This window comes from Mus caroli, chromosome 13 (assembly GCF_900094665.2).
Source record: "Mus caroli chromosome 13, CAROLI_EIJ_v1.1, whole genome shotgun sequence".
NCBI lineage: Eukaryota > Metazoa > Chordata > Mammalia > Rodentia > Muridae > Mus > Mus caroli.
Window position 1 is genome coordinate 6,144,131 of NC_034582.1, and position 24,424 is coordinate 6,168,554.

General features: G+C 40.3%; 1 protein-coding gene across 6 annotated transcripts in view; it reads left to right on the forward strand.

Annotated features, from left to right (window-relative positions):
- The window catches only part of Dip2c (disco interacting protein 2 homolog C), a 385,770-nt gene that overhangs the window by 298,310 nt on the left and 63,036 nt on the right, over positions 1–24,424 (forward strand). For all 6 annotated transcript variants that reach the window (XM_029468568.1, XM_029468563.1, XM_029468565.1 and 3 more), the window contains 3 exons: positions 18,449–18,588; positions 21,604–21,740; positions 23,410–23,618. In XM_029468568.1, coding sequence (XP_029324428.1) covers positions 18,449–18,588; positions 21,604–21,740; positions 23,410–23,618 — 486 coding nt within the window. The remainder of the gene's footprint in view (positions 1–18,448; positions 18,589–21,603; positions 21,741–23,409; positions 23,619–24,424) is intronic.

Below are 24,424 nucleotides of genomic sequence, written 5' to 3' on the forward strand. Positions count from 1 at the left end.
CCTCCAGAGTTTGCTTGGCTGAGTTTGCCTTGTCTGGACAAAGTCCTTTCACAGTACCTTGGAACGGTCTGAAAACCAAATAACATCCTACTACATCCTCTACAGATTTTCATAACCCTCCATACAACAGGGTAATAAAAGAGATCCTATTCTTAAGATCATTTGAATAAGAAAACAGCATAGACCTTACAGAAAACTGTAGAATACTAAGAACTTGATAGTCTTTTCTCTTCATACTTCTTAATTTATACACACATATTCTCCATTATTTACCTCTGTTTCTGTGGCTTGGGAACTACAAACCAGACCAACACCTCTTTGGTGGGTGTATGTCCCATTAGAGAACGTGAGAATGCATCAATCTGCTCTGCATTTTCCTTTCTTCCTCATATGACAGGTTGCAGTCAATATATAGGGACATGACATGTAGTTCATTTAGTATCTAAAAGGGGACATAATGACCCAGTCTCCTTTACTTTCTGAGTGCCTATTCTAGGCACACATGCATTCTCCCACTGAAGCATATTCACAGGAAGTGATAACATGGCCTATATGAAGGCCAGGCATGTCAGTAACAAATTCCCCCAGATTCTCCCTAGGAAAACACGGTCCATGAACCTTAATTATTGCAGGATTTAATGCTAATGTTTAGAATAAAGCTACTATGGGAAATGTTGAGGAAAGGAAGAAGGAGTGAACCTATGTTTTTCCATGGATAATTAAAGAAAAAAAGCATTTGAGTAGTATATAGAAAGCCAAGCTTTTGGAGAAACTATGCACTGTTACAAGTATAAAACATGTTAAGTTGATATTGGAATGACCACTGTACATTACCTGAAGATTGGAGTCATGTACTAAAGGTGATAATCCAAGTTAACAAAGACTAGAGAAACGATTACAAAAACTGGGAAGGAAGTACTTCAGCTACAGTATTCCAATGTACCCATTGTCACTTAAAGCTATGCTAATCTGGAAACAAATATAGAGACCTATCACCACAAACAGTGAAAAAATTGTATATTCATCAGAATGACTGTGCAAAGGTTTAAGAAAAGGCACAGTGTAGCAAGGTATGATCCATGCCCATATTACCAGATACTCAAGTGCTAAGAGGGAAAGATAACCTGAGGCCAGGAGGTGAAGATCAGCCTGAGGAACATAGACACAAAAAGATATTACATCAAGATTTCAAACATCTGTGATGAAAATAAATCTCCTGATCTAAAAACACAGTATATTCATTGACAAATTTACAAGGTTATTATCAATGGAAATGGAATGCCAGAACAAGAATGCAATGCTAATGAAACATGGACGTTACAGTGTTACTGGTCCCCAGAAAGACACTGCACTTTCTGTATACAGGTGGGAAGGCAGTCCATACAAGGATAAAGAATGCTCACAAGGAATAATTGTGTGGGGGCATAATAAGTAATTCCAAAGTGAACTTGCTCTGATAGGCAAAAATACTTGCAAACTTGTTCTAAAGCAGTGGCTCTCAACCTATCTGGGGGACAGGGGTCACATATCAGATATACTGTATATCAGATATTTAAGGTTAATAACGGTAGTGAAGTTATAGTTATGAAGTAACAATGAAATAATTTTATGGTTGAGTGTCACTAAAACATGAAGACCTGTATTAAAGGGTTGCAGCATTAGGAAGGTTGAGACCACTGCTCTAAAGGAAAAAACCTTTCTTACTATGGACTGTCATGGGTTGCCAAGGATGCCATTCCTAATTGGTTTCAGAAACATTTCATCCTGGCAGTGGCTGCTCACAGCAATGAAGTTGACTGGGTGACAGCTGCAAGATTGTTATTATTCCTAGATGGCTATTCTGTTTATCCTCCTAATGAAATATTCATTAAGAAGGGTTCTTGCTACATGCTTTCATGAGCCCACCCATCTGACTAGAATTCTCATGGATGAGTAGTTAGTATAAAAGCACTTTGTTGAACAGGGTGTTAGCAGCACCCTTTGTTAAACAGAGGCGTGGGTATGGAAGGTGTTCAGAAGAATAGGGTGTCACCTGTGCTATTAACAGTGCTTGGAACACAAAGACAAAAGACAGATATGAGTGTTGGCACATACTATTGCCTGGTGCTGTTTTGTTATGATAGTGAACAAGGTATGGATGGACTCCATGTGTCAAGTGGTATCATGGGGAGGATGCCTGAGCTCCTTCTGCAACACACACACACACTTTTAGAATCTGTCAGCTGGAAGAAGTGGATATTGAGCTTTTTTTACATCGGAGGCTCCAGTTACCCATTTATGGAAAATGGTAGAAGAGGTGATCATGGTGGTAGAGGTAGTGATAACACTTAAGAGTGCCACTGATGGCAAGGTGATGGACTGACTAAAGGATTGGATCATTTGTGAATAAACGACACATCAAGACCAATGGTTCTGGTGGAAACATTTTAATCCCACATTCCGCAGCTGCCTTCTTGGCCCTAGAGAAGATTCTTGCTGATTTCCTGCTGCTTCTGATGCTTCTCACCAAACATAAAATGTGTGGCCACTTTCCTGTTTAAAAAGGAAAAGCACCTTCCCAGGTGAAGATTGATGGCTGCCATTGTTTACTGCTGACAGGTGCTTCTAGGCATATTATGTATGCTGACACACTACTTGTTTTCTGTAATAACGGTGTGCCCTATTCTGTACTGCTAAATACTTGTCTGTGGTAATTGTGAGGTTATTGTTGCTTGTTGGTACCAGACAACCACAGATCACCCATACGGGTGAACTAAAATGATGACACATTTTTCTAAAACCTCAATTTATATCCACTGTTTTTCATACACAACATTTAAATATATGTAAAATTGTCTTTGTGCTATATGAATAATATATGTAATATAAGCAAATTTTGTGCTTATACATATTTCTCATCCACAAAATATTGTGCATATGAAAACTTTCAAAATCAAGGCAGTGGCCAAACTTTAGAGCATTTCTTATTGCAAACATTTCGAGCGCAGGTTCTTAACTTGTAACGAATGTGTAGACATAGCTTTTATTTGCTTTTTGATGGTATTGAGAATCAAACCTAGAATCTCACCTATTTGATGAGCATTCTACCACCATAGTGCATTCCCAACCCTGAAAAGATAGAATTTCAAATGTTTTATCCACATGAAGTACTCACAAGTACAACAAATGATACGTCCCTTCATATGTGGATTTCAGAATTATAAATGTGTGTAACCAAAGATGAAACAGAGTATTTCTTTCACATTTTATCATTTTTATTATGACACAGGTTTTACCACTATGTCGTTCTCATTGGATGTAAACTCACTGTGTAGCCCAGACTGACTTTGAACTCCAGAGGCTGAAGTAGGAGGATTTCATAAGTGCTAGGACTGCAGGTGATACCACCACATTGGCTAACAGTCTTTCGTCAACCCAGACTTGAAGCCCTTAAAATGAAGCAGCAGGCTTTGCATGATGTTAGAAATTATAGTATAGGTTCTGAAACTAACATTTTATTTCTAAATAATACCGTGAGTAATTTTTGGATGGCTGACTTCACATCTCAGAGGAGGCCTCTGGTTCCTTGGAGAAACACACTTTCCTCTGGCACTGAGAAAGAGCAGCAAAAAGAATCCATGAAGAGCTTAGGAGATAGCTCAGTTGGTAATGCACTTGCTACATAAATGTGATGATCTAAGTTTGGGTCCCCACAGCCATATAAAAAGCTGGGTGCAGTGGTACATGGCTTTAGCCCAGTGCTGGTGAGTTGGAACAGGCAAATCTTGGTGCTTTCTGGCCAGCCAGTGAAGCCACACTGGTGCACTACAGGTCCAGTGAGAGCCCCTGTCTGAGAAGTATACAGTGGGGAGAGTACTTGAGGAGAAAACATCAAGTGTTGGTCAACCTCTGCTCTCCATGCTCAGATAAGTACCAGTGATGCCTGCCGCTGTGGGGTCTACTGAGTTCCTACAATGCTGAGCCTGCACAGAGGTTGCTACCTTGTGCTGTGTTAGAACTCCTATTGTTGTATGTGTGATATATGTCTATGTGCTTTTGAAAAGTTAGGCTTATCTGTATTTTAATTTCCTTTATCTATTTTTTTTTGGGGGAGAAATATTTTCAAAGCCTCAGCCTTTACAAACAGAAATAATCTTTCCAAAAATAAGATGTGTTATTTAGCTTCTGGCAAAGCTCGGGACAAATTGGAACTGTGTGTGGGTCAATCTGCAGTCACATTCAGTATGGCTGGCATCTGGGTTGATGACTTACAGCTAGCTCAACCAAACTGACAGTTGCTACAGACTCTAAGTTGTCTTGTTGCTGAGTTACACATAGTACATTTGTTTTGGCAACTTAGTTTACCTCATGGGAGAAATAGTACAGTTTTATGAGACTTCTAGAACAGGAATGTGTGCAGGATGGCTTTGGCTATAATGAACCAAACAATGTCCTGATAACTAATCTCTACGGCTGGTTGGCTGTTTTATATCAAGTATGTAATTCAATTCAGATTTGCCAGTGAAATTATTATTAGCCCCTGTTCCTCACCACATCTTCTGTGATATATCTGGATATCTTTCAGCTTTTCTGGAAGACGGTTTTATATAAATTCACAATGGCTTAAAACTGGACAGAAGTTTAATTTTTATTCCATGGATTGAATCTATTTGGAGAGCTTAAAAAAAAAAAAAAAGCAACCTGTACTGTTACCATAGCGTTTAATTAAAAGCTCAAGTGCAGAAGTCTCACTAAGAAATCTTTTATCTATTTAACAAAGTCACAGTTCTCATAGCCTCCACTAAAAATGGCTGTTCCCTGGGCCTGGTGAGGTAATGAGTGGGTAACGTGGTCACTGCATGAGCATGTAGACCTCCATCCCACAGAAAAGATGGCAGGGAGCTGCGCATCCATAGCCCAGAGTTGGGAGGGCAGAGAAGGGATGCTGAGACATGTCATAGCCAGTCTAGCTGAATTGGCAAGCTTTGAGAGCACCTGTACGCACCTGAACTGACTCTAAAGTCTGCAGAGAATAAATTAAAGTAGGCTTGGTGGTGCAATTTGAACCATGTTTATATAACAAGGATAGATGATAAAAGGTTAACTGGGAAATAGCACAGAAAGGCAAATACTATATGAAAACTTTGGTACAAACATTCATTTGGATAAATTTGTGTGCATCTTGTATACAACTTCAAACTAGTACAACTAGAAGCATTTCTACATAAATGTTCTACATTTCTACCCCAACATGATGATGATGTCATATACACTCCAAGTAACGGACACTGCCTGGTTTCTCAGGAGCTCCTTAGAGCTCCTCAGCCAAGTGGAGTTACTGTTAAGAAACCCTCTTCCTAATCAATCATTTCTGTTTTAACTGGAAATACAACTGCCAGCATGTGTTTGGGAATCTCCAAGACCCGGGTTTTCAGGCATAGCAAGCATTCTCCATTTTGGCTAGGTGCTGCTTGTTGGTGTACAATATTTTAGAAACCTCAGTGTTCCTAATGTTACCCATAAATGAGAATCCACCATAAACCTAGCATCACAATTAGCTCACTTCAAAAGTGACATCAGATACCTGTTCTCCACACTAATGACACACATTCACATCCTCTCCACATGCATATCTCCAGGTAGGTCAGGTGTTCCCAGCATGTCAGCAACACGCGCAACTTTGAGACGATGTGCGGCTCATCCTGTCTCTTGAAAGAGTGCTGTAGTGACCACTGGAATTGAGACACGTCTTCTGAGAGATCTAAGGTTACTTTTATTATTATTATTTTACTAATTGCTGCTTCGGCTAATACTTCTATATCAGTAGCTCTTGTAATCTTATGGGAGGGAAAACTTATTTCATCAGCTATAGCCCAACTTAGTTTTACAGTTCTCCTCTATTTATCATCCTCTTCTCTAATTTCTGATGAAATGATTTCAAGACCGACATCATGGATGAAGGGTAAAGAGGAACTGACCATCTCCTCTCTTCTTTGGTTCTGTGGGAATTGCCATGCACTCTCTTCCTGAACCTCCCTGTGTCCTTTATGCTTCTGTCAGAGAGGCTTTTGGGGAGAGCAGGGTGGCAGGGCCTTGGTTATTAACAAGGTAGAGGAGCCTGTCTAGGACCTTCATGAAAGTCTAGCACTTGTAACATGGGAAGCATCCTCATGGGGTAGGGGTTGGGGGAATGGGATCAGGATAGGGGTTCCACATCGTGCCCTTTACAACATTTATCTCAATACTATCATATCAGTTTCTTTAAAAAGTAGAAAAAATGCAGCTACATCTTTAGCAAGTTTTCCTTTGGGTTTGATGAGTTCCCTAGAGTTCACCACTACAACATAGTTTGTTCTTCTAAGTGTTTGCCTTTTGTCATTCATTATTGTATATAAGGGGAAGTACATGAATGGGGTGCAAGTATCACAGTGTGCATATGGAGGTTAGGGGGCAACTGTTGGGTGTCAGTTTCCTGCTACCTTGTTGAGGCAGGGTCTCTTCGGTGATGCATACTGCAGGCTAGCCAGCTCATAAGCTTCCAGCTGATTCTTCTATTTCCCGTCTCACTATAGGGGTACTAGGGTTACAGATGCTTTTCACAGTATCTTTGTACATGAGGTCCTGGAATTGAACGTCAGGTTCCATGACAAGCACTTTCACCTCCAAGCCATTTTCTTATCCGGAGTGATTTTATTTTGATCTTCCCCAATATCTTATTTTCTAACTGAGGCATATTATAAGTCCTGCTGGTTATGTCAGTTATGTATGTGGACCTGTCCCCTTCAAATGATAGGTCTATGCCTGTAATGCTCAATGCAGTACCTCTGCTTCCTAGTAAGCAACATCATTTCGTTTCCATTGCTGTTGTCAGGCCTGGCCATGAGGTGCAGGGTGGTGGCTTGAGACTCTACTTGTGTCTTTTTCTTTACCTGCCAGCTTTGATAGTTCTCACCATTCATTAAGACTTGGGATCTGATCCAGGAGTCCTTGAGAACCAGATACCACCTCTTGTTTTGGGTATTCTGTCCCTGTTCTTACATGTTACTTTTATGTGGGTAACACATGGGAGGCACACAGGATGTAATTTCTGATTAAAGCATTAGTCACAGGTGTGGCATTTTCCAAGTTTCCCACCTTTCCCTCTGCCTAGGTGACCTGGCCACTCCATCCATATTTGCTGAGCTTACTTCAAGCTCTACCGCTGCCATAGAATTATTGACTTCCCTCAGTGGCCGTGCCACTTACTGGTATATTTATTCATCTTTTACTGTGACCCTCTACCTGGTAACTAGTTGGTACCTAATTTCTTTTAGATAAATGAGTAAAAATAGTATTCAAGCATACATACTTTTAGACCCCCACCCCTCATGCATGTGGTAACCCTACATCATTTTCTAGGAGAGGCTGCTGTGGGCTATGCGTTTTCTTGGGAGATTATGCATACTTCATGAACATTGTTTTCAGCTTACAAAGTGGAATGGTATGCCATTTTGGATTTTTATGTATTTGCTTCTATTTCACGAAATGATATAGTATGTTGTCTATAGGCTGACATGATTTTCATATCATGATCTGCTGAAAATCAGCTCCAGCAAGAATGCAGTATGCCATGCTGTCAGCTGTCTGCAGCCTACCAACCTATCCAGAAGACACTTTGGTGAGAGAGAACTAGTTGGGTAGAGGTCTTAGGCAACTGTCCAAGAAGATTTGTTCTTAGTCATACTTTGGGGCAGAAGAAAGCATTTACTACATTGCTGTGGAGAAGCGTCCAAGTTCAGAAAATTCCCAGCCATGTGGTCCCTGCCAGGGTGAGGATTTTACAAAGCTGTGGAAAGGCCATGGTTGTCTAGTTTATTGAAAGAAATAATGAATCAAAAGTGTTTGCACAATTTCCCCAGGCTCTGGACACAAACAATTCTGTGGCTTGTGAGCACACTGTCATGACAGAGCGTTTTCTGGACACATTCATGGCAGGTGATGACCCTTCTCCACTTTCCTCTTCTCTGGTGTGGGTGGTGATGCTCTCAAATATACAATCAGCTTTCTGATTGACATTGATCCTGAGGTTCATGGACAGAAATCGATAAGCTATGATTTGAGATTTTAAAGCTGAATCAGGAAAAACCATAAGAAACATCTAAGTTGGTCTTGAGTCCAGGCCTGCTCGCTGGTGCTTCCCTTGTACTCTGATCTCATCCTCAGTCTTACCACAGTGGCTTCCACTTCCTTGCTTTATTGTTATGGTGCTTAAACCAGTGTTGGCTTTGTAAGCAGATGACCTTTTTGATTAACTCCTGTGATTAGACTTCCTGAGACAACTGACTGCAAGAGGTAACACCTCCTTTCAGAATTGAACGTATTTATTTTCTTAAAGATATATTTCATACCTTGAGTATATTCTGCCCCACCCTGTTCTTGCAATCCTCCTTTCTTCAACCCTCCTTGTTCCAATTAAGCCTTTAGCTCCCCTAAACATTACTTCTCCTTTCAGTCAAAATATGCATACATTCCTTTATACGACTATATAAAATCTAGGAACTACAAACAAGAGAAAACGTACATTATTTGTCCTTTTGAGAACGACTAACTATACTTAATGTGATCATCTCCAGTTGCATTGCTTTTCTTACAAACAACCTTGTGGGAACACCCCGTTATATACGCCCTACTCCACCACCTCTTATTCTGCCCCCTCTTCTCCCCTGTAAGCCTCACAGCTTGTAGGGAGATGATCCACTAGAGGTGAAGAATAAAACTGAAGACAGTACCACCATTGCATGCACTGGGTCGTAGCTTTGCAGAGACTGACCTTATGGTTTATTACACATGTAAACATGGTAGAACTTGTGACCTGTGACCTTTATAATAGAATAAATTCTATTGGCTGATAAACAGAGATCAGGTCTAGGGCCTAGAGCAGTGGTTTTCCACTTTCCTAATGCTGGGATCCTTTATAGAGTTCCTCATATTGTGGTGATCCCAACCATAAAACTATTTTGTTGCTACTTCATAACTGTAATTTTGCTACTGTTGTTATAAAGTGTAGTGTAAAATATCTGATGTGTAGCATATCTGCTGTTTCACCCCTAAAGGGGTCATGACCTACAGATTGAGAATAGTTGGCCTAGAAGAAGGATCTGTGAAGAGCATAAGGATGATTCTATTTGTGGAGGATGCAATGTGCTTGGGGCCTCATTCATAGGGATGTATGCGTTTTATTAACTGCAAGATTAGGGCCTTGAGCAATGCTCAGAGTATTGGGGGGATTCTGTTGGAGGCTGGCTCCTAGTAAATAGCAAAGAGTAACCAAGTTGACTGACAGTTGTCACTCTGGTATTCCAGGGGACTAGGTGTCATTTCCTTCTGTCGATGAAGATGGATCCATGACTGAAAATCCTAGTTTCTCTAATGCTCTTCCAACCTAAGTTTTACTCTCTTCTTATGGCCATAAAGCAATCCCACTGTGAATATATACCACAGTTTCTTTATGGTTTTCTCTTTTTGTAGACTCCCAGGTTGTTTCCATAAGTTGGCTGATGTTAGGAGTAGTATCTTAGTTTTAATTCTGTGTTTCTTCTCACTCTGTATTTAATCTGTTCCTGAATATATTTGATGACAGTGGTTATACATACTTGGCATTCATTGTAACAATATTCTCTGTTGATTATTTCTATAATAAATAATATATGAATATAGAAAAGTGTCCTCTGGCTGATGTTGTATGCATGGGTAGGTGATATGGAGGACTGTTTGGGGGAAATGAGCTGACACAAGTAAATCTCACTGCATTTGTCCTGATGGCATACCTTCTCCAAATATTCTCTGAAGACTTGACATGAGTTTTTCATGTGTGAGAGTTCTGAGGCTAAATCATTAGGTTAAAGAAGAGAGCTTTAATCTATCCTATGAAACTATTGTATATGGGGCTGTGAAAAGTTTCATTAAAGATTTTAGTGTAAAGACAAAATGAGACTTTCTTAAATAGCATCATACAGTACAGTGTAGAAGGGGTTAGAATGCTCATGGTGGATTATTTGCAATGCTTTCATTGTTATCAAATACCTGACAAGAAGCAACCTAAAGGAGCTATTCACATTGGTTCATGATTTAAGGGGACATGGTTTATCATAGTAGGAAATCACAGTGGTGGGCAGCTGTCTGATGATGGCTGTCTGATGAAGCAGCTGCTTGCTCACTTCTCAAAAGACCAGGAAGCAGAGGGAAGGCAATGATGGGGCTCTGCTCTTGCATTTGTTCCTTTTTATTCAGTCTGGGATTCCAGCCCATGGGATGGTACTGTCTACATTTAAGGAGAATCTTCTATTTAACTTCTCTCTTAGGTTAATCCTCTCGGGATAGGCCCTCTTGGACATCCTCAAAGGTGTGGCTTACTACTATCCAAAGTGTTTCATAATCCAATCAAGTTGACTGTCCAAATAAACAGTCATGTCTATTTTGCATAATACTTGAAATTTTTAAAGGCAAACAAGCATTTCACTGTTAGATTTTGTAGTTCTGCTGTAGAGAAAGGACTTCAGAGGACTAATTACTCTGGCTTGAAGTGGTTAGGACTGATATTTCTTCTATGTTGTTATCTAACCAAATTGTGTCCCATGTTTAATAATCTTCCAGGGACAGCTTATTCTGCCTTGGTAATGAAAGAGAAATTGAACTTCCAGTAAACATCAGTTCAGCTGATTGTGTGCCTGGCTTTTAGTCCACTTAATTAAAACATGCTTGATTATTATCTATGGTAATCAGTGAAGGTAAAATTGCAGATGCATTTGTGCACTCTTGGCAGATTCGTTTGGCCCTTTGGCACATCTATCACTTTGTGGTTCTTTCCCATTTAAAAAAGAAGGAGGGGGAGGGGAGAGGGAGAGAGCGATTCACAAATCAGGGAACTGGGAGAGTTATATGAAAGCTGTTTAGTTGGCCCCTGTGGCTGGACCATGGGTGCCAGTGAGGACATGCCCATGGGTCAGATTTATGGAGATGTGAAAAGTCAAGTCTTTCCAAAGATTCAGACCTGGTGAGGTGGTGACAATGGTCCACTAACTGTTGAGTATCTTACTGTGAGTTTTTTCTTATAAGTAATACAGAATGCTTCTTGCTCAAAAAAGACCATATTAGAAGTTTCTAAGTTGTGTATAATGGGTGACACCTCTAGTATCCTGGTTGATAGATGGAGAGAATGCAGAGATGTTTCCAAGAGCCAGAAGAAGACCCTGGTGAGCAAGCGCTGTGGAATGGAGCAGGCTGATAGTCAGCATAGGGCGGTGCGCCTACACTGTGGTTGCTAGAGGCAGATGATGGCTATGACTAATATGATTGGTGTTCTTAGAGAAAGGCAGTCTCCAAGCAGAATGAACAGTATTGATACGGCATGTTGCTGTTGAAGAACAGGAAGTAGCAAGAGGAGCCCATAAACTCATCTCTGTGTGTGTCTGTATGCATTCATCTCTTTACATGAGTTTCCATCTCATGAGGGTTAGGTAGGTGACATCAGGGAGTCATACAGTTATGCTCTGGCTTCCTGTAGGATTCATTTGTTTACTAAATTCTGTATTTGGGGACTTGGTCCCTAGATCTATGTGTTGATGGTGACTAGAGGTGAGGCCTTTAGAGGAAGGTTAGGATTACTTGAGATCACTGTCTCATGATGACAATAATGACATTATATGAAGAGCGAGAAAAGTAGAAGGTTAGCATGCTTGCTCTAACTTGACATGTGTGTCCTTCTATCACATTATAATGAATAGCACATGGTACTTAGCAGTGCCAACTACCACCTTTTGAATTTCTTCCAAACCTCTAGAACTAGAAGCTGAACAAACCTCTATTAGCCATGTTGATCAGTCTGTATAGCATTCTGTTATAGCAAGAAAAACAAACAGAAACACTATTAAAAACTTACTTCTTTACTACAGTCACCATAATATTTTGTATGTTCCTTTTTTTCTCTAGACAAATTGTGAAATAGAAAAATATGAGGGAAACCAAAATCATCAAAGAGATAAGAAAAGCAAAAAGGGGTGGGGGAGCAGATGTCTTCCTGGCTCCTGTGACCCTGACATCCAGTTCTCTTCTATCTATAGCATACAGAAAGAGAGCAGACTTGGTTTTTTCAGTTTGTAACACTATCTCATGTTGTCCAAGCAGGCTTTAGATTTCACTGTGTAGTTGAGACTGGCCTTGAACTCCTGATATTCTTGCCTCTACCTCCTAAATATAGGAGTTTGCAGCTATGCAGTATCATATTTGACCTTTGAAAATCATTTTTTAATTTTTATGAGTTTGGATGTTTTATGTGTTTGTACTTGGTATCCATGGAGGCTAGAAGACCCCCATCAGATCCCTTTTCAGAGGTTGTGTACTGCCATGTGGGTACCAGGAATTGAACCTGTGTCCTCAGCAAGAGCAGTCTGTCTGTCTTGATTACTGAGCCATATCTTCACATGATATTGACTTTTTACCCTATACTGCGACAATTTATTCAACTAAAAAAAAAAGTCTTTAACAACAAGATTCTGCTTCAGTACCTTGATACTAACAAAATTAATGATAATATAAAAGAGCAATTAAAATGTAATTCCAGAGAAATAAAAGAGATGCCCCTGTCTCTAACAGTCCTTTCTGCTTTATGAAAATCAAGTCAGAAGAGTAAAAAGCTGGGAGAAAAATCAAGAGAAAAAAAAAACCACTAAAAGGCAGTACTCCACCATCAAATGTCCATCTACTAATGGAATCGAGTAGTTTCTTCCTGGAATGTAATTAGGAACACAGAATTGTAAAAGAAAAGTGGTAAAACTAGTCCACAAAATAACATGAATATTTCAAGAGCATTCATAATTAAAAAAATAAATAAACAGAATTAGAGAGCCATGGTTGGTTTGATTTAAAAAAAAAAAAACAGAGGAAGATAAAAGAAACAGTACTTAGTTAAGTAAAAATTTTGGGTAAGATATAAATATTTCATCATAAAATACTTTGAAACTGAAAATCACCTCAGTGAGAGCCAGACGTAAGTACCACCAAGAGAGCAGTTGTCATCTCTTGTTCACAGCATACCACTTAGATTGAAGAGCATATTCTATTATTAGATGTGTGTTACGGTTTCTATTGCTGTGTGGAGCATGACAACATTTAACTGGGGCTGGCTTACAGTTCAGAGGTCTAGTCCATCATCATCATGGTGGGAGCATAGCAACATGCAGCATGGTGCTGAAGAAGGTAGCAAGAGTTCTACATCCAGATCCAAAGGCAGCAGGAAAAGAGAATGAGCCACTAGGCCTGGCTTGAGTGTCTAAAACTAGAAAGCCTATCCCCCATGACATGTCTACCCAACAAGGCCACACTTCTAATAATGTCACTCCCTATGAGTCTGTAGGAGTCATTTTCATTAAGACCACCACACTTGATTAAATTAAATTGTACTCAGAAACTTAATATGAAATGTACTACTCGGAGATAGAACATACACAGAGGAAAGAGCAATGAGGTGCTTATGGGCTGACGACTGTCCTTTCTGGTCTTGTCACATAGATGGCTGCTACCATTTGCAAAGTAAACCATGTCCTGCAGCTAGATCTACCTCCTCAAGGTTCCACAACCTCCCCAAACACCACCACCATCTGGGAACCAAGTGTTCAGAGTCAGAGGAAAACAGGGTTTTTTAATTTTGTAATTATATTTATGTACAGAAAACTTAGTGTACATTTTAACCCAATTTAGTGGTGAGTTCTTTAGCCTTTGCCTTTTCCAGCTTGGTAATGCAAGCCACAGACTTAGGATCCAGGACGTTGCCTCCCCAGTGGCGACAAATCTTGTCATATCTGTCATTATAATTGGTCCTAATAGCTTCCACCAGCTTAGCCAGAGCACCCTTGTCTTCCAAGTTAACCTGTGTGAAGGCAACAGTGGTGCATGTCTTCCTGTGGACCAGGCACCTCAACCTGGCCTTTTCCTTGATGATGCAGTAGGGCACCCCCATCTTTCAACACAGGACAGGCAGAAAAAACACCAGCTCAATGAGGTCTACATCATGGGCAATCATCACCAGCTGAGCTTGTTCTCCACCAGGTGCTGACTGTATTGACTCCTGCTCGGAGGACAGGTGGTCTCTTAGTTGGGATGTTCCCTTTGCCAGCAGCTTTCTTCTCAGCATAGGCGAGTAGCCTTTGCTTCTTCTCTTGCTTTGCCTGTGGCCTGTACTTGTGAGCAAGCTTAAGCAGCTGAGTAGCTGTTTACCTGTCCAGGACCTGGGTGAACTGGTTAATGGCAGGAGGTACTTTGAGCCGCTTGTAGAGGATGGTTCTTTGCCACTGCAACCTGATGTAGTGGGGCCATTTGTTGAAGCATGTTAGATCTCCTTTGGGCTGGATGCCCAATGCCGAAGTTCTTGGACCTTTTCTTAAACAAAGGATTGACCATCTTTTTGGTCTTCTGTTTCTTGATGATGGCCGGGCCGGAGCCACCTTCTTCCCCTTGGCCTGCCTTCCTTTAGGCATCTTGCTTGGCTGGTGGAGTGAGTGGAGGAAAACATTTCGAATTCAAAAGCATAATAGCCTATGCTGGTCATATGAAAGAGGAGAAAGGTACATTGGTTTGATATGTACTGTTTTTACTTTGTAATTTCACTGTCCAAGAGTGTGGCTTTAGTAATCTTTTGAATTTTATCATGCCTTTCATACTAAGGAAAATGAGCTTGAATTTCTTCTTGCATTCCAAAAAATTCCCTACAAATACTATTTGTTAAAATAAATATCCAGTCTCAACTGCTCTCTAATCAGCTTTAAGGCAAATAGATATATGGTGCTGTTAACTTATTATGAGCCATTTTGCTTCAGTTTTTAAAATATCCCTCTAGAAAAAATTGATAATCAATGGGGATAACTGTACATCTGCACATTGCTTGGTGACCCAGGCACCTCAATGCTAGTTTATACCATCCAGAAGAAAAGCCTTCAGTCATAGCTTGTGACTCAAAAGCAAAGAAGCTGTCTCAGAAAAAGCACCTCCTTCCCAGTGCCAGTCAGCAGCTTAGAGGAGACCCTCATCCAGTGACTTGTACCATAGCATTTTAGTGACTGACCTACTGTAAACCTCGATATTCTCTCACACAGTCAGCATTCCTGAAGCTACCGTGGACTGTTTGCTAAATCTTACATATCCTTATCTGGCTTCTAGCTTGCTTGTGTAGCCAAGGCTGACCCGAACTCCTGCTTTTCCTGTTTTCATCTCTCACATTATGATTAGGGGTCACAGCTCATCACACTCAGCTAAATTAGCTACTTTGATACTACCAAGTGGAGCAAGTCTGGTGTTCTGGTGTTCCTGAGTTTCAGGGATGGAGCCACAGCTTGCTCGCTGTCTCTCTATCAGTACCACAGTACCATGGTCAGCTAGTCCCCTCTGAAAGCTATTGCTCCCATGTGTCCATCTGTTTACTGTTTACATACTGGCTTTGTAACTAGATTCCGCTTATGTATCTTGGGGATCAAAAGGTACCTGCATCATAGGCTTGAATATCTCCACTCTGAGTGTTTAAAAGTATATCTGATACATAGCTGGGGTTCAACACATCCTAGCTGCTTACTAATGCTAGTCTTACTGTGATAACACTGTGTGCATGTTCTCTAATATACAGAAATAGAGCAGTGAGTGTCACACTCAAGAGGAGGGAAACATGATACTGACTGTGGTTGTCTCCTCTCCAGATGTCCAACTGTTCCTCAGTTGAGATTGGTCCACTGGAAATAGCCTATACACAACGAGAGAATGGAAGACCTTTGGTTTCTCATTTGCAAACAGCAAGTAAATGACAGATAGCCACAAGGCTTTGCAAATGTAGTCAGTCACCTTTACTCTGTTAAGCCCTGGGAAAGGAGTCATCATAACTGCTTGCCTCCATTATTTTGTATTAATGTCTTTGAGGCTGGCCTGGCTCTGCTTGCTGTTGGCAGTATCAAACTATAGTTCGAAATGTATAGAAGCTATTTCTTCAGGCATTATATAGCAAGATTAGCTAATAGTTTATTGAATGCTTTACAGAGGTTGGAAATGCTGAGCATATTTTTAAGTAATACAGACATAGGTTGAAGACATTTACTTTAGAGCATATTTCTCATGAAGCCAGAATGCTAAGATTGAGCGTGCTGTTTTCTCTGCTTCTTGTAATTTGCTCTTTATACATCAGTGCACCATTGTGTATAGTGCATAGCTGTGTATTTTACTCCTCCATATCCCTAGGTAAAGAAACTGCCCTTTAGCATTCCTGGAAAGTGCTGAACTCATTCTTCTTGTAGCTTGTTCATTTGTGAGATACTCATTACTGCAGTCCAGAGCATGGTTTTTCATTGTTGAGCCAAGTCTGAAAGTTGACAAATGAGTCTCTATATTTATTAGTCATTGCTTAATTAAGCAAATAATCAATTTGCTTAATTGATTATTGAAGTAAATGTTTTGAATCTATCTGTATTATCAGCACTATTTTTTTCATCTCACTCTCTCTTTGACTCAGTTAATAATTCTTGTGGTTTGAATGTGAAATGCCTGCTACCACCATTAGCTCATGTATTTGAACATGTGGTACCCAGTTAGTGGTTCAAGAATGTAATGGAACAATCAGGAAGTGGAGCCTTTCTAGAGGAAGTAAGTCACTGAGGGTGGGCCTTGGGGTTTCATATCCTGGCCCCACCTCCTGTTCATTCACTCTGTTTCTGGACTACTGATGGGAAGCAACCAGCCTGCCTTATGCTTCTGCTACCCTGTCTTCAACACTATTGTAGACAGTATCCTCTCTGTAACTGTAAACCAAAATAAACCCTTCCTCTCTTAAGCTGCTTTTGCTAGGGTATTTCATCACAGTAATAGAAACAAATCCAGTACAATAATCAAGAAACACAACTGAAACAAGGAAGAGAAATGAGTCTTTCATCAACTTTGGGGGTGGGGGTGGGGATTAATGCAGATTAATTAAGCTGTCTCTGAGAGACAGCTGAGCACCATAGTGAGAAGCATGTTCTTGAGGCTGCCTGAGGTTGACACCTGTTTCTGTCTCTGAGCTATGGTCACAGTCTAGAAACATTTCCTCATCTCTGCATAGGGTTCCTGTAAAGAACGACTGAATGTATGTGTGTAACTGTGCAGCCTGTTGCATACAGGGCTAATCAATGAGAAAATGCTAGTGTATTCTCATTTTGTTAAAAGGAAAGCAAAGCAGTGTATTCTCAAAAGGTTTTTAGGGTTCCTTAAATGTTTAAGTGTAGGTACTTTGTCCTTTTGTTATCTGTCTACACATTTATCTTACAGATATATTCCCTTCTATATAAAAAATTGAACTAAAATAAATGACCCTTATGTTCCTATTATTGAATACTGTTAAGTATTGAACTATTAAGACAGCTAGATTTTTTTATTGTTTTCTGTGTGTACATTCCCTATATAGGTATGCACTGACACTCACATGGAAAGATCTAGAGATGTATTGTGTAAAGCCATGTTGCATATTGTGGTTTTGCTTCTCATTGAAAATATGTTTACAAATGCACATAATTTATATTTACCTTCATATCAGAGATTCCAGAGTTTTACATAGGCAAATGTGAACAGGTTACTGGTGGGGCAGGGTAGAACACAAGAGTAGGTAAAACATTAAGAACTTTGCTGGTTGTGATGTCTGATCTGACTAGTCTTTGCTGAGAATGTTCTTTGTGTGACTCATACATTTGTGTTTAAATATTCATCTAAAGCTGCAGTCAGCTAAGATGTGCATTGTATCCTAATGATGCAGACAGGGAAACCATCCAGATGAGAGGACAGTAGTGATCAAGCTTGGGCATGAGGTCTACCTGAAGCCCATCAAGTTCCACCAGTGACCTGGATGATTAGCATGTGTCGTGGTTAATTCCGGCTGTTAGTTTGACAGTATCTAAAACTATGTAGGACAGAAACTTCTAGGCATGTCTGTGAGGAAGTTTCTAGATTGGGGTACTTGTAGTGAGAAGATCCACTGTGGACAGTACCATCCTGTAGATTAGAATCTTAGACTGAATAAAAGGAAAAACTAAGCTGAGAACCTGTATTCATCTCTCTTGTTCCCACCTACACATGAGCTGTAACCAGCTGCCTCACCTGGATTACCTTGCCTTCCCCACTATTGTGGACTATATCCTAAAACCAGGAGCCAGGAGAAACTATTTTTTATGTTAATTTTGTAAGGTACTGTGTCACAGCAACTTAGGTTCCAAATCTGAAAGTGAGGCAATAATTGTACCTATATAAGTTTTCTATAAGATTTGAGTAAGTATACCTTTGTAAAAGAGTCTGAGCATTTCTGTCACTGAAGCACATCAGTGCCAGCTTTTCAATCAGTAAGAAGAAGCCATGTGTGTAGATGTGCACATCTAAAGGTAAAATGGTTTGTTTGCTTGCACTTGCACATACTCAGCTAAAACTACCCTTTTAGGCCCACAGATGACAGCAACCAGCCACCAGGACGAGGTGTGCTATCCATGCATGGGCTGACCTATGGTGTGATACGTGTGGATTCAGAGGAGAAGCTGTCTGTGCTTACAGTGCAGGATGTAGGCCTTGTTATGCCTGGAGGTGAGTACAGCTCTGGGGTGTTGTCTTAGTTTGAGTTTCTATTGTTGTGCTAAAATACCATGACTTTAAACAGTTTGAGACTGAAAGGTTTTGTTTGGATTATCTGTTGTGGATTAGACCTCTAAAGGGAAGTCAAAGCAGGAATGGGGCAGGAACCTGAGGCAGGAGCTGGTTTAGAGAAGTCATGAAGAAGTGCTGCTTTGCTCCCCATGACTTGCTCAATCTGCTCTCTTATAGAAGTCAGGACCACCAGCCTAGGGGTGGCCTCATTCACAATTGCCTGGTCTCGCCCACATCAATCAACGATTAAGCAAATGCCCCACAGGCTTGCCTACAGCTAGCTCTTATGGAGGCATCTTAATTGTGGGTCCTTCCTCTCAGAGCTTACCTCAAGTTGACATAAAACTAGCCAGCACAAGTGTGAAGTTGGCAGTCCTAGCATGGTTTCCTGACTCATCAGTTAGTGTATGCTTTTTGAGCACAGGCTAGCATCTTCTCTTCTTGTCCATTCCATTTCCCTTTGTATGATATCATAGGTTTAGCACCGAAATGCTAATACTTGGATGTTTAGGTTAATCTTTAGACATCTAAAGCATGTCCCAAGAAAAGGAAATCATAAATATTCATAAAGCTGCTGAAGAGTATCTCTTCTCTGGAGCCCTTTCCTCCAGGAAGGCATTTTGAACCAACTCTGTAATCTACAGTGTTTCTCAGCTGCTTCTGTTTTTGCAACCCAGACAGACCCCTCCTGAATCATACTGATGCCTCAGCCCAAGCTGGACACCAAAGCTCTGCCTTTAGTGAGGCATGAAGGGCTTTGAGCAGTATTTATGAAACCTGAGCAATGACAGTTTTTGTTATGTGTGAAGCCACTGCTTATCGTGGAAGCAGATTAGTCACTCGATTGAAGGGACACTATCCCACACACCCCAAAAAACACATTTCACCTGCCTCTCCGTCCATCAAGAATATGCTCTTGTGCTTCTAAGCTATCTATGTACAGGACTACAGCCCATGTTCTTAATGTGTTGAATGTTGTTCCTGATGCCTGTCTGACAGGGACACGAATACCAGCATATTTGTCCTCAATTTCTGTATTCCGGAATGGAGCCCAGGGTTCTCTCTCATTCAGAGTTCCTGCCCAGAATGTAGGCAACTCCTTTGAAGTCTCTTTGTGCTCCTTCATACAATAGAGTAGCAAAGTCATACATAGATGAGCAGCAGTCATTGTTATATATCTAGTTATATCACATAGCCATATATAGCTAATTGGCTTCTTACAGGATCTTGGTTGGGATCTGAGTGCTGGTTAGAAAAAGGCCACACTGCCTGTCTATAATGATGAAGTGAGCAGGGGAATGGCCTTTCTCTTTCTCAAAGCATAACAGAAATAAAGCCTGGCCTAATCAGGCTCCTAACTGTTCTATTCTCCTTTCTGTAGAGGAAGCTCATTTAGAGTCAAAACAACTTAGGTCTCCAAACTCCAAATTCAGGCTATCCCAGGCTCATTGTCCACTTCCCAGGACTAGCCAGACCACCTACCTATGTTGCTTTCTTTCTTTACAAAAGCCATGCAAACAAGCTTTTAAGTAAATGAATTCTCATGCTGGAGGCATCAAAAGATTCAGTGCCATAACAATGAAAAACCTTTCTGTCTACTCAAGTCACTTACAGTACCACAGGTTTCTTTTCAGAAATTTCTATTCAGAAATAGTCCATAGTGTAGTATCATATCAAAGAAACACACCCCCACATCCATATGTACTTGTACATTGTCTTTCTTGGGTTTTGTCAATGATAGGATATAGAACACAAAGTTTTTTTGTCTTAGGTTCATTTGTTAGTACATAAAGAACTTGCTCCTTTCCAGGCAGTACAGTATTACACAGTTTGAATGCATAATTATATAAACCTTCCACTGCTGGGGAATTATACTCCTTGCTGAATTCTGATGTAAAGGACCACATCTGAGCTTTTAGTCTACAAGAGTGTGGGAGTAGAATAAAAAATTCTCAGAATTGTTTCTTTTTTAATATAATTAAGAATCTCATACATACATACAGTTTTGATCAAACATACCCCCATCCCTTCATTTGAAATTCCTTCTTTATGCCCCCAATTTTATGCCCTACCAAGTTCTTATGCGCATTCTCTCTCTAAATTGTTGTATATGTGTGAGTGTTTTGTCTCCATGTGTGTCTATGCACCATATGTGTGCCTGGTACCCACATAAGCCAGAGTAGATGTTGGATCCCCTGAGAATGGAGTTACAGATGGTTGTGAACCACCATGTGGATATGGAGAATCACACCTGAGTCCTCTGCAAAATTAGCAATGCTATTAGTACTGAGTGATCTCTCCAGTTACATATGTCTGTCTGTCTGTCTGACTGTCTCTGTCTCTCTGTCTCTGTCTCTCTGTCTTTCTCTGTTTCTCTCTGTCTCTGTTTCTCTCTCACTGAATGTTCAGACCATATTTTACATATATATATAATTATTATTATTATTATATAGTAGTATTCTTTGAGGATTATATGCAACAGGGACTTTAAACCAAAGGGACAGATTTATGTAGGTCAATGAAGGCTGTAAATTCTGCTTTCAACTTAGAAAAGCTTTGGAAGACTTACAAACACATACCTATGCCACTTCGTTTGCAGTGCTGAGGTTGTATTTTAGAACTGTCCCCTGTTCTTCTGGTCCATGTGTAGTGAATGACTGACACATCGCTGAGTATCATCTCATACATAAATGGCACATAAAGATTCTCTCCCTGACTATAATTTTCATATTAAAATTAGAGTAATTGAAGTGATTGCTGTTATAATAATGAAATCTGACATTTTGATAGAACATAAGAAGTTACAGCTCTTAGAGAGAATGAGCACCTGGCCCTTATTGGAATTTTATTCAAGGTGGTATGTCTGCCCATTTGTTCCCTCATCGGTGTTCCTGGATCTGTTAACTTCCCTGCTCCTTGCTCATGCTCTCTGGTGCTTTCTTGTTTTGCCTTTAGCCATCATGTGTTCAGTGAAGCCAGATGGGATTCCTCAGTTGTGCAGGACGGATGAAATCGGGGAGCTCTGTGTCTGTGCAGTTGCCACAGGAACATCATATTATGGTCTCTCTGGCATGACCAAGAACACCTTTGAGGTAGGTTGATGGGAAGATCCTTCAGCTTTGCCAGGTGTTCAGAAACAGATGATAAACTTACTAAGATGAAGATTTCACAAAAGAGCATTCATATTATAGTTAAATTGGTTGCTTTTTACATACTATTTTTGTTTTTGATAGTTGTGTTATCAGCATTATTCTGACCTTTTAGCTAGTATCTAGAAAGAATAAGCAGTTTCTTTAAAATGTTTTTGTGTGTGTATATTATTATCAGCTGACAGGTGAGTAATGAAAAACCACATGTGTGATAGGAGATGGTCTGCATAGGTGTGTGGGTAAATGTTCTTACTCAGGAAGCCTGCTGGCCATTCCCACACAGTCTCATGGCATCAACTAAACTTGGCGGGGTGTGAACTTGGGAGAACCTGAGTGTTAGTGCACATTAAATAATGATTTTAGTGGTAAAAGTGAGTATGTGAGATATATATGGTAAGAGATCATGGGCATAGACATACATGTAGTATATGGATATGTGTTGTGCATGTGTGAGATGTGTGTCATGCATGTGTGACTATCTGGTGTCCACAGATAACCCACTTTTTGTGAGTGTTGAACACATAGCAAACAGAAACATGGAAGGAGTTAAATCTCAGGTTCAAGTGTCCTGCACTATATTACAGTGGTCTTAGAACTTCTTTTTTTTCATGTGGTTTTTAGCCTTAGCCTTAGGAGTAACACAGATTTCACTGATTCATGCGTAGAATAGATTATTCATTCCTAAATGTTAGATTTGGACCAGCATACACATAAATATGAATTCATATCTCTAAAACTCCAGAACTGGAGCTGAGTGCACAGTCTAAGTAAAATTTCCTTTTCTATGCAATTCATCTCCAAGGTTGAAGTAAACAAGATCTGCATTTTGGACTAGCTCTGTTCTCTTTACAGTTTCCTTTTCAGCATACTTCCAATAAGGAAAAGTACATTTTAATGAATAGGGATCAGCTACCACCAGTATGTGTTATTTTAAAATGTACTTTGTGTCTCCGTTAACCACTTTTACCTGGTTTTATAATCATAGTGGCTGCTGCCTGTCTGGAGGCTTGGAGCCTAAGAGAGGAGCTTCCTAAAGCCCTTTTACCCAGAGATGCAGAAGTGACAGAACTTTGCTGAGCCTGTGGGGAAACAAAGGGAAATGTGTGCCCATGTACATTAGATACTTTTGACCTGCCTATAGCATCTGGCAAAAGCTTACGTAAGTGGGAAGAGTTTATTTTGGTGAAGTTTGAGAGTACAATCCATCCTGGGGAAGCAATGGTGGTGGGAATGTAAGATGGTTTATCCCACTGCACCCATGGTCAGGAAGCACCAAGAGATGAATGCAAGTGCTTAGCTTCCCTTGGATTCAGTCTGAGCCCTCAGCTTATGAAACACTATCACCCATATTCACACTTCATCTTCCCTTGGGTAAAGCTCTCAGGTATGACCAGAGGTGTGTCTCATATGTTATTCAAAATTCAGTCTAATGGACAATGAAGAGTAAACATTGCACCATGTTTGTGAACTGTCAAGCAGAGTCACCATGATCTCATGCTGGCAGACTTCCTGGAGATAAAGAAGTAAATTTTGTCTTTTCTCACAGAAGTGGTTAAGACCATGACTCCGTTAGCCCTTTAAGGTGGCCTAATTGCAGCTTTGTTTCCCCTAGGTATTTCCCATGACAAGCTCCGGGGCTCCGATCAGTGAATACCCATTCATAAGGACAGGTTTGCTGGGATTTGTTGGTCCTGGGGGCCTCGTCTTTGTTGTGGGTAAGATGGACGGCCTGATGGTAGTCAGTGGAAGAAGACACAATGCAGATGACATTGTGGCCACAGCCTTAGCTGTAGAGCCCATGAAGTTTGTCTACAGAGGCAGGTTAGTGGTACTTGTCTGCAAATTAAATGCTCATTTTTGATAAATTGGTTTCATAGAGGTATTGTTGCTGTGGTAAAATACCATGACCAAAAACAACTAGAAGAGGAAAGAGTTTATTTGGCTTATTTTTACACATAATTGTTCATCATTGAAGGAAGTCAGGACATGAACTCAAAGCAAGAACCTAAAGGCAAGAGCTGATACAGAGGCCATGGAGAGATTCTACTTGCTTGATTCTTGTGGCTTATATAGCCTGCTTTCTGATATAACACAAGACTACTAGGCCAGGGTGCCCCTTGCATACACACAATGGGATGAGTCCTCCACATCAGTCACTAAGAAAATGACCCCACAGGCTTACCCCTACAACTTGGTACTGTAGAAGCATTTTTCTCAACTAGGCTCCCTCGCTGATTCTAGTTTGTGTCAAATTGACTAGGCCAGCAGAGTAGAATAGGTCTTAACGGGTGCTAAAATTCCTTAGACTTATTTGGATTTAGTTCCTTCTTCTATCAAATTGAAGCATTTGGACTCAGTGACCATTGAGGTCTCAACAAGTTGTGATTCCTCAAGAACTAATATGAAGTCTTTGAGATACCTATCAACTTAATATCTTGAAAAATTCTGTAATAAACAACTACAGATGTCCAAGAGACCCAGAAATCAGTCATAATTTATGTGGAAAAACGCCTGCTTATGTATTTGAATGCCCCCACAACTTGTTTTCTTTCTTTCTTTCTTTCTTTCTTTCTTTCTTTCTTTCTTTCTTTCTTTCTTTCTTTCTTTCTTTCTTTCTTTCTCTCTCT